At 46.8% G+C, this 11668-nt stretch overlaps 1 protein-coding gene across 1 annotated transcript; it reads right to left on the bottom strand.

Annotated features, from left to right (window-relative positions):
* Positions 1-110: 110 nt before the first annotated feature.
* Positions 111-11338, bottom strand: LOC142586323 (SEC14-like protein 4). The gene is made up of 6 exons (XM_075697570.1): positions 11254-11338; positions 8503-8572; positions 6935-6978; positions 4787-4849; positions 454-547; positions 111-292 (listed from the first exon to the last, which is right to left on the bottom strand). Exons 1-6 carry the CDS (start codon positions 11314-11316, stop codon positions 111-113), a joined length of 516 nt encoding a protein of 171 aa, XP_075553685.1. The 5' UTR covers positions 11317-11338.
* Positions 11339-11668: the final 330 nt, after the last annotated feature.

Here is an 11668-nt window from a genome sequence, read left to right as displayed (position 1 = left end):
GCTGTCCCGTTTTATATGGAGAATGCGTTCACTAAGCTTCGCGCGCTCGCACGTGGGGTTACGTGACCAGCGATGAAATTCGGAATGGTCGACAGTTCCCACTGTGCATTTCATACTTTTGGAGAGCGCGAATTCGACAAGGCCACCATCCAGCACATCCATCGTGGGACCATAACGTGCCTGCTTATAGCACTGACCTGTAGTGAGATTTGTCTCTTGAGCTCCTCTTGCGTCTCAAGTATGTAGATGAGGTGACGTAGCAAGTCGCTGCGCGGTGCCGCTTCGAGCAAACCTGCATATTTTAGTGTAGAAATGCATGCTCAGATAAACTTTAATGGCACAGGCAAAAGGAAGGTCGAGATTACAATTTTTCAGGTTAAAGAGAATAAAAAGAGTAACGTTAACATCTACTAACAAGACTGTAAATCAGTCGTTTCACCATCGTGCCCATACCTTTCATGTCTGTACTGCCAACGGGTGTGATGTACACAGGCTGACCGCCGACACCGCATTCGACGAAGCCGCCAGGACAATACTGCAGGAAAAGCTGCCCCGAAACAGCAAGCACGGATGAGATCAAACGCGTTATTATTATTATTTACTCAGTCAAATAATCTACGCATTGTAAAACGTCAACTACGCAGTGCATCGGAAAGCGCAACCGCGCAGGCCGCGTTCTATTGCAATTATGTACGCGTATATTGCAGTGTGAGCAGGAAAAACATGATTGCTTGCTTTAACTACAAAGGTTGATAGCAGTGTGACATGGCTTTACGACAGAGCTTGGGTTGCCAGCTATCGTGTGAATGATGTCGGCAAAGTGCGCAGAGTGAAGCGTGGATGTTTCACTTGTCAAATCACGTACTTCACTCCTGTGCAATTTTAAAGCGGAGCTGGTAATGCGACTGAAAGCGCTCAAAAACCTTAGATACAAGTTTTAACGTCTTTACGAGAAGAAGCTAAGGCACTCGCGAAGTTTAGATTTTGAGAAAATGTGCGCAATGTAAGGGGCGATACGCAGACAAATATTGAGGCGTGTGTGTCAATTAGGGGTTAAATAAAGGTTGTTAAACCCTCACTTTCAGCCCGTTTAGAAGCGTTATATGAAACGCCTAAAAACGCTTAAAAAGCTTACCCGCTTCATTTGGAGGACCCAAAACGGCACACATTTCATACTTTACGGATATTTAAAGAAAAGAGGGGCCATTTTGCGTATAACGTGTACCGATTATTTGAAATGCCTAGGTCAATTATGTACCTCGAACATAAATACTGAATACTCATCTCGCGATTTTTATACGTTATAGAACGTATGTGGTTCCTTTTCGCCGTTCTCCTTTTTTACGTTTATACGTCGCTGAAGTAGCAATAGTTTTGTGAGTGAGAAGTGACAAATGTTTACTCTGTGTCTATTTACGGCCTTTGTTGAAATTTATTTATTCCAGCGTTCCAGAGTACTTGCCATACTGTAGCTTTGCCGCAATGCTTCCCGGAGCCCTAAAACAACTGCACCAGACACTATTTTCAGCTTTGTAAACATTAAGGGTAATGTTAAGAGTGACATGCGTCGAAACTTTTACGCTCCTTGTTTAAGTAGAAGTCTCTAAAATAATTAGCGAACCCTCATTTTCTTGCTATTTTTATATGTCATACGAGGTTCGTAGTTGGTTTCTCTTTTGTCCTCGGTGAACGAAGCAAGGCATTTTGTTATACTTGGTGAAAGTAAGGGGGATGTCATGGGTAATATGTACGCAAAGTTAGAAATTCGAGGAATAATTGCGACCTCTGCAATAAATTACGCATGCAAATGCTCCGCAACATTACGAGGTTGTTTTACGAGCTGCGGAAAATTTGTTCCGCTGCCTTAGCGTAACTACAGATACCACCGACATCAGATTTAGCGACCGTATGGACGTGACGAACATTTAGTAATGCAAGTGGATCAAATACAAGCTTCGTAAAAAATTACTTTACCAAGTGGCCAGTGCTCAAAAAGCATTATGTGGGTATTTCACCCTGTTTCCAGTGTTCCGAAGGAACTCTACACAGAATTTATATTTGCCAAAAATAAGGCAGACGTTATGGGTTATGAGTACGCAAAATTTGAAGTTTGGGTTAACTCAGTATAAGGCAGCTGGCTGGAAACGTGCACCCACGAATTTGTACTCTGACCGTGCACATGCCCACCGGTGTCACGATATGCCCGCCAGCAGTACGAATTTGCGTTCCAGACCAAGGCGTGATAACTTTTCTAAGTTCCGTCGCTAGTTTTCCGCACAAGATTGAGTAATCGGCTCCCGTGTCCAATAACGCACTAACGTAGCGGCCGTCGAACACAACAGGTATGTCTAGCGAGAGTCTGTCGCTGAGTTCGGCTGCTGTCGTCGCTGAATCGTGCTGAATAGACCATGCTTGCGTCGATGGGAGGTCTTCGGAAGGGCGATTATCAGCGGCCTCGCACCCGAAGGTCGCTGTTCTTAGTTTTCCCGGCGAGGGCTTGGCAATGGTCCCTGCGCTGCCATTGGAGGGCTTCTATAAGCTGGGGAAGATGGCCTGGGGGACGGCGAGCGCGACTACCGCCGCGGGAACAGTGGCATACCCTGCTGGTTTAGGTACTCTTCAATCGCCCTAGGCCTATCGCCATCTCTGGGCCTTGGTGAATCCGCGGCAAAACCTTGCAGTCCGAAGCGGCGGTATGGGTACCCGCGGTATACGTGACCGGCTTCTCCATAGTGATAGCACAGAGGTCTTCTGTCCGGGGTACGCCAGACGTCAGATTTTCTTTCGAGCAGGCGCCGATCCTCCATACGTTGGAACGGTTGCACTGATGGGAGCGGCGGGACGTATGACGCGGCGTAAGACGTGGCGGGGATGAAATGGGTCGGAGCGCGGACAGAGACTCGCCCCAAGACTTCCGCATACGACGGCCGCTGCAACTGTGCTGTCACAGGCGGCGCATTGCTGCTTGGGACGGGACCTTGGATCGCTTGCTGCACTTCACTTCTCACGAGGGCAGAAATGGAACCCAGCGTGGGCTGAGGTGGGCAGTATTGAGCCGTTGAAGCTCATCACGAACCACAGAGCGGATAATGTCTCGGAGAACGTCCAGGTTTCCAAAGGCAACCGCGTACGTCAGTGAAGCAGCATTCGCGTGCCTGTCATACGTAGCTGAGCGCGGGTCCGAAGGTGACGTAGCGTTCATTTGCCTTTCACAGAAAGCTGAGCGATGGTGCAGCATCTTTTCCATCGTGGTGGCTTCGGTTAAGAATTCACCCACGGTCTGTGATCGGCGGGCTTCGAACCAGGCCAGCAAATAGCTATTCTTTAACTCCCCGCATGAAATGGCGCAGCTTCTTTTCCTCTGACATGATAGGGTCCACCCGACGGAAGAGGCGCGTCATATCCTTTATATATATATATATATATATATATATATATATATATATATATATATATATATATATATATATATATATATATACGTACGACGTCACGCTCTCATTCGGCAGACGAATGCGGGATTAGAGCGCCCGTTCGGCTCGTTCGCGGCGATCAGCATTGGTGTATGTCTCCAGCAAGGAACGGCGGAACTCGAGCCACAATTTGTGTAGCCCCTCTCGGTTCTCGTACCAAGTGCGAGCACCGTCCTCCAAGCTGAAGTAGACGTTTCTCAACTTCGCAGCGTCGCTCCACTCGTTTATCTCAGCAACGCGCTCAAACTGGGCTAAGCAGTCTTCTACATCCTCGAAGACATCCCCGTCGAACACTTTCGGCACTCTCAGATTCTGCAGCAGGTACTGAATTGCTGTTGTGGCCGTACCTTACATAATGGCCGATAGAGACGTCGATGTTCCTTCCATACTGGTCCGTAGGGGCGTCGATGTTGTTGCGGGGAGGTGATCAAGCTCCGGAGGTAATCCTCGGATTCTCCTGCTGGCCCGGTGAACAGGGGTGTCCACTAGTATAGGTCTGGTACTCCTGCTACCAGGAGGGGTTTGTGGCATCGGATGAATCGTACCCAGCACCTCCACCAGTTTTGTCACGCAAAGACAATTAAAGATGTACCCGGCGTCGGCGAGACAGACAGTTGTACGAGATGACGTACACAAAACTCAAGCCGGCGTCTTCAGCCTCTGCTTCTTCTTCAGCTCCCGCCTCTTGCCGAGCGCGCGTTCCAGTCACTTCTATCTCAGCGCTGGCGCGTGCCACCTTGCGGCAATATATATATATATATATATATATATATATATATATATATATATATATATATATATCCTTTGCTAATTCCAAAGTTGTAGATGGCTTTTTCGGTGTACTCGGTGCACTAATTAAACAAGGTACCTCGTTTCTACTTGGCGAAAATAAGGGAGGGCACGATATGGGTAATGCGTAGGAAAAGGTGAAGAGAGTGTGGTTTCACAGCTGCCTTTGCGATAAATTACGTATGAAAGTGCTCTGGAGCATTATGAGTGTGTTTCGCGAGCGGCGGAAAACTTAACCTGCTGTCCTCGCGTGCCTACAAATTCCACTAAGATCAAATTTAGCTAACATGGGCAGAGCGCTATGGCGAATTTGTGTGCGAAGTCAAATGCGTGTGGAGCAAATACAGTTTTTGTAAAAAAAAGAATCTTAAATGTTCCAACGTGTCACGACCCAAATCAGCGTACACACTTGCCAGAAATGGTAATACGATGCCCGTTTTGAATTTGTGCTAATTTATTTTTTTCAGTGAGCTTGCCTGTAAGGTGTAAGGTAAGGTTCTTGATGAAAATGCACAGGCGCTCACCGTCGGGACTTTGTAATCCTCCAGAATGGTATCCACTTGGTGCTTTTTCCGCCAGGCGATGTGCTACACAAAGCCAGGTCCAGAACAATTGTTAGACAGATGATTACTACGGAATTTCTCGAGGGAGAGAAAGGCTCACCGATACCATCTTTCCCGTTCCGCTATTTTATCTTCTTTCTTATTCTCCTTTTTTCCCCTTCATTTCATTCATTCTTTCATCGTGTCACCTTCTTTACAGAAGCATATTGGAACAGGAAGCACTGGGCCGTGTTCATAGTTTATTTATTTATTTCATATACCTCACAGGCTCCAGAAGGAGTATTGCGTGAGGGGGGCGGTACACATAACAAAATAACAAATGCGGAGCAAAAACATAGTTTTTGCTCCGCATTTTTTGCTCCGGAGTGACTTCATCATGATGTCACGAAATTCAAGAGTGCACGTTCGAATTCCTTAAAAGTAGTTTGTTCAACTATAACCGTCGGCTATATTGTGTTGCTCTAGCCGCTATCTTGCTTCAGGGCTTCATAAATAGCTGTAGGAGCAGATAGCCCTGACAAGGCACAGTGGTTATATGGTTATTATACTCACAGGAAGTCCGCTTATCGCTTGTGTTTAAATATATCAGCACAATGAGAAAAAAAATTAAGCCATATGGGAAGGCGGATGCCATGGATTATTCTGTGCACAAAAGGATGTGCCGCAAATGTGCGCATAAGCACGTGCGCTTGGATTTTTTTTTTTTTTAGGAAGGTTTCGTTGAAATACTAAGTTGACGCGCTAACTTCTTGAAAAATCCCGCAATTTATTCGGTTTTTCGGGGGTGACGGAAATAAAGACCATGAAAGAAAAAAAACGCAAGACAAGGCTGAAAGTTCTATTTGCTTTCGTAACCAGACAAAACGACGAAACCTCTCATAACGACACGTTTCGTTAATATTTGTTCAGATTCTGGCCCGCCATTTGTCGAAACGTTCACAAATGCTGCCGATTTAAACCCTACATTTTCGATGGTGGTTTATTATTACTGTTCACTAGCCATCAAATAGCCTCAGCAAGCTGATATCAAAATGTTTGACGCTATCGAAATAGGCCTCGGGAATCTTAGCATGACATCACCACCTAGATTTGTCTTGCGCACTGTTTTCTGACAAAAAAACTGCTTTCTTTTCCCTTTTAATGCACCTGAGCTGTTCGCCATCCCAGACGGGTGGCTAGCGATATAGCGTGACACTTTATCCTACGCGAGTATCCGTACAATGTTCGTCTTCCTTGCCTTTCCACTGAATGACAAACTTCCATTGAGGACACACGTGCCTAGAATACACCACATGGTAGAGGACAGCAGAATCCGAGTGAAAAACATGTTTTCTTTTAGATAACGCAGGGCTACTCACACCTCTCAGTATATTTATATAGGTATTTTAGCCTTTATAACTCATTAAACTGATGATATTCCAGACCGTCTTCGCAAGCATTGGCCGTGCGCGTCGTTGGCTCAGCCAGCATCGAAGGCGTTGCTACTTTACCTCAAATCGACATGTCTCTGCAAAATCGTATAGGCTTGAAGAGCACCTTTATATGCGCGCGCAACTAGTGTTCTGTTTCTTCTTTCGCCCCTTTTATCCACTTCTTCAGCGCAGGGTAGCAAACCGAACATGCCGTCCAAATGCCCTCGCTGCCCCTTTCCTCTCCTCTCTCTTTCTTCTCGATTATACTACTTCAGTGTCTCGCGTCATATCACAATGCGTTATCTACATGACTAAGTTGTTTCTTTTACATCTCGTTTGCTTCGAGCGAGGCATGCTTCTGTATAGGCAGCTCACTTCCGTAGGCCTCACAGCCTTTCATTAGGCCTCACAGCCTTTGTCAAAAAAAGTGTATACGATGCCCTAGTGCCAGCAAGCTATGTACTCAAACCCAACACATACGCAAGACACAGGTCGCCAGACCTTTGTCTTACATGGACCTTGGGCCGCTATATGGTACCGAGGCCTTCCGCTGCATTCTATGCTATTCTTATCATCCACCACTCACGGGTGGCTGATCCCATTGACAGACCGTACGGAGACTGAAGAAACGCGAAAAGACATTGGCATTAGAAAAGGCATCGCTACAAAATCGCAGCCCTGTTTCCATTCAGCTCACCTCGCGTAGCATTTTCGTCGCATCGTCCACGTTGAACTTCCGGGCTGTTGAAGGAGGGAATCATTAGAAGACGCCCTTGTTATGAGCAGGTCCTATAGGCAGGCCTTCTGTACTAACAAGTATTGCTGCACTAGTCTATCGAATTTTCACAAGCGAGTTTTACAACTGTTTTACAATTGTATGAACGCTGATTAAACTAGAAGGAGACGTTTTCACTTCATTTTGACGTGTCCGCGAACAAAACTCTTTCTGCTTGTTATAAGAAGTTACGTTCTGGCACAAACACTACAACACACGGGTGCCGTTTTACGCCATGTAATATGGCATTTTGATTCATACCACGCCGTACCTCTGTGTTGGCCTGGACACGCACTTGACATTGTAAACATGCAGTGACGTCGCGATTTCCATAGCATTGATATGTGGAATTTTTCAGCGTGCATGCAGAACGCCACGAGAGCCTTTCATTCCTTGAAAACAGCTTGACTCTGCGACCACTTTGGCTAAGTTGCTGAACGTTATTCTGTGTGTGTGTGTGTGTGTGTGTGTGTGTGTGTGTGTGTGTGTGTGTGTGTGTGTGTGTGTGTGTGTGTGTGTGTGTGTGTGTGTGTGTGTGTGTGTGTGTGTGTGTGTGTGTGTGTGTGTGTGTGTGTGTGTGTGTGTGTGTGTGTGTGTGTGTGTGTGTGTGTGTGTGTGTGTGTTTTCTCTTCTCTGCCTTCTTCCATATTTCCACATGTAGGGTGGCCAGCCGTGCACGACTTTCGTTAAATTTCGTGACTTTCGTTGCTACTCTCACTCTGCGACAGCGAACGTCTGCATCGTTAGGTATATGCAAAAATTACGGACCACTAGGCTGACATGAACTCATTGCCTTCGCCAATCGTGCGCTGACTGTATCGATACTGTCACAGCTTAGTACTGTCCACAGTGCTGCGGAGAAGATTTCAGAAGCTTCATTTCGGTTTTGCATCTGCTGGCGTGGAGTTAAGTGGTCCAAATCGCTACACCAGCGCAGCTAGAAAGCCCCACAGGGAAACTTTACTAAACGCTCTGCTTTTCGCGTAAAGCAGCGGAAGAAGACATTCAACTAACCCAGCCCCGTGTGGCGTTGCCCTGAACGTAACTTAATATGTGCCTCGATTCCTTATGGTGTCTTCAGCAAAGGAGCAGGGACACACCACAACATTTCATACACATTCTATTTGAATAAACCCTCACGAGATGTCGCCCCTGTGCTCTTCATGACCACAGTTCAGTATACCATTTACGCAGTAGCGGTAAAAACGCTTCGAAATAAAAGGTTTACTCATTGAAATCACTTGTCCTTTACGAAACTTAATGCATGACCGGAAGGTCACGAGGCGCTGCTGATGCATGAGTTAGTGTGTGATTAAAAATTGAGTTCAGAGCAAAGGCTGCATATGCAACACGAAGGACATGTTCCCCATAACGAAGATACCATGAGACTTCAAGCTTTTGGAGCCAGGAATCGAAAAATAATAATTTAGTCAGGCTACACCAATCTTGCGCGGCAAAACAACTTGAAGGCACTGCCTTTGTGCACCTACCTCGAAGCCATTTCAGCAAGTACCAATCTTCTCTCGATGGCGGTGAAAGATCGGCCACAGTCGCTCGGAACTGAAGAATTGTTTGAAAATAAAGTGTAATTTATTTTGCATGGTAAGAGGAAAGACACTAATCAAATGTAGTTGAGGTCATTGCTTACGGGTGACAAGAAAAGCGCCGTTTTGCAGTCTTTTCACATTAGTGTTTCTACCAATTAACATCGCTTTTCCCGGAAACTTTTCTATGTACGTCTCTATTCGTTACGGTGATTGTAAATAGGTAAAAATAAGTAGACCTATGCATGTATAGGATTCCTTAAACTTTTGTTTCCTTATCAGCCTTTTAATTCGCTAAAATGAGGCACCACGACCTGAACCAAGAGCTGCAGGACGCATAATTATTAATTAAACTCTGGCGTTTTACGTGTCAAAACCAAAATCAGATTATAAGGCAAGCCATAGTGAGAAACTCCGGATCGATTTCGACCAGCTGCGGTTCTTTATACCGTGCACCCAATACAGGGTTCACGGGTGTTTTTTACGCTTCGTCCCTACGGAAATGCGGCCGCCGAGGCCGTGATTTGATCCCGCGATCTCATGCTTAGCAGCGCAACGCCAAAGCCAGTAAGCAGGTATAGCGGGTACAAGAGACATACACGTACTATGTGGCAGTACGTTTATGCCTATAGCAAACTCTATAACTAATAAACGTTTCATTCCCCATTGAGATACACAGAGACCGCTTTGTACGGCGAGCGGAAAGCAGGTCTCGTAAAGCAGGTGGTCAGATTTCCTGTCATTGTGCCATTATAAAAAAACCATGTTGACAGAAGGAAACGCCTCCTCTAGCGTTTGTGTGGATAATAAATATTGTCACAGAATTTCCGCAAAGTTGTTCATCACAGAAGGCACACCGGATGTGAGGTCACTGAACACCCGGTTTTCAAACTCATTCATGGCTTGCAGCTGCTGCAGTGAGTACCCAAATTGTAAAAGCTTCACTTGAAACACTTGATATACCCCGTCTCTCTCTCTCTCTCTCTCTCTCTCTCTCTCTCTCTCTCTCTCTCTCTCTGCGGGTGTGCGTGCGTGCTTGCATGTTGCGAGTAAGACTGCCTCATTCACTACAACTACCACAAAACCGACGAACGCACTAGACTGCTTTGAAACACAGCGAACACGAGACCGCGGCATGTAATCAGAACCGTGAGGTCACAAGAACGCGCTGACGAGGGGTGCTATACCTTATCACACGAGTTACTGGGGAGGCACGGAAATGCAAGGGAAGCGACGGGCTTGCAGCGGTAGAGACAAACAACGCAGAGAACGTTCTATTATGCAGTGATGGTGACATTAAGTGTAATACGTCAGGGATCGGGCGAGTCGCAGAGTAGTCGACCATTACTGCTCGAACTCTAGAATTGCTCTCGATCGGCTGATAACTGCACTTTTTCAAAAATATATATAAATTATGGGGCTTTACGTGCCAAAACCACGATATGATTACGAGGCACGTCGTAGTGGGGGACTCCGGATTAATTTTGACCACCCGGGGTTCCTTAACGCGTATACTCAATGCCTGATACACGGGCGTTTTTGCATTTCGACCCCCCCCCAACCCCCTCGCCGACATGCGGCCACCGCGCCCGGGGTTATGATACCGCGCCCTCGGGGTTAGTAGGGCGACGTCATTGCCACTACATATAGACCACCGCGGTGGGTGAATTGTGCTCATTGACACTTCAAAGCGTTACAGATAACCTGGCGCGCCTCGTGTAGTTAGAATAAAGATAAGAGCATTGATGAAATAGCCGTTTTTTTCTAAACTGCCTTTGTTGACAGAGTTATTCGTCAAAGCCTGCTGCTAGTACTAGCGAAGTCACAGGTGGTGTCCTAGGAGGTAATCACTGGGATTATAGCAATATAGTGGATGTAAATTTTCTTCGCATCGAAATATTGAAGCGGTGGGAGGGGCTTGAATATCCGATTCTTATCGCGCAACAGCGTTTAAGCTACAAGGAACTGTCTCTATTCTTCAACATAAGTCGGAATCAGCCACGTGTACCTTAACTCACTACAGCCGTTCTTCATCTATTGTTGGATTATTGCCCTGGTTCCTTTTTTTCCTTTTTTTATTCGAAATTAGAAAGAGCGTTGTGTCACTGTGGGTTATTGTTGGACCTGACACTGTCAAGTGGTCCAAAGAGTTATCTCGTTCTTTTGTTCTTGAAAAAAAAAAGTCAGAACAATGCGACGTAAATCAGCGCAATCTTTCTTCTTTTCTTTTTTTCCCCCATCTTCGATATGCGAGCTAACACTTCTTCGCAAAGCTGTTCAACCACCATTAACCTCGCAGCATGCATCTTTTGCCCCTATCACTAATTCCGCGCAAAGCAACCAGATTTTTTTTTAATCTAGCGACGGGAATATCCCACACTTCTTTTTTTTTTTACCACCAAGCAGCTACCCTCATTAGCAGATATTTCGGTGTTTCGAATGCAACTTACGAGAAACGTACAAATAAAGACTCAAACGATCCAGTCACTGGCTGCGTAGTTAGGGTTTCTCAAATATTCCCTCTCTCATTCCTCAAAGTACTGCAGCTCGAGCCACACTCGTCGTGGTCACCGCCTGCCCAATCAAGCAGAGAAAGAGAGAACGTCACAACAACCACCACTACAACAACAATGAGATTGGGGCGCGCGCGTTCACCTTCCGCTAATTCGAACGCACCCCCAACTAAACTGGTCTCACCTGTTCGAGCGTAGCTTGCTCGCTGGCGCTCAGCAGCTCTGCGACAGCGTATGCCGTGCTCATGGCGACAGCTTCCGGCGCCTGCACTGTGCCAAGTTCGGCCCAGCGCGACGTCCAGTTATCACCGTCGCCCGCTGCTCAACCGCGGCGCTGCCGCCGCGCCGCTGCCGGCAACCGTCAAACGAGGCGCTGAAACACGGCGGCAAACTCGCGGAGGCTCGTCCTCCACACTCGTCATTCGCGACGGCGTCGTGTCGTCGTCTTCCGGCGGCACGACTCGGCCGTGTGCGCCAGTCGATCTACGGGGTTTTGTTTGGCTCAGTGGAACCCAGAGCTGGAACCGGTGGTGGTGCACCCTCAAGTGGTCGCGCTGCTCCGCGGACGGCTTTGGTGGTCTCCATGGTTGTATGCCTTG

The sequence above is a fragment of the Dermacentor variabilis genome, chromosome 6 (genome assembly GCF_050947875.1).
Source record: "Dermacentor variabilis isolate Ectoservices chromosome 6, ASM5094787v1, whole genome shotgun sequence".
Taxonomy (NCBI): Eukaryota; Metazoa; Arthropoda; class Arachnida; order Ixodida; family Ixodidae; genus Dermacentor; species Dermacentor variabilis.
The sequence above is the reverse complement of the archived record's forward strand: the minus strand, read 5'-3'. Positions and strand labels throughout refer to the sequence as shown.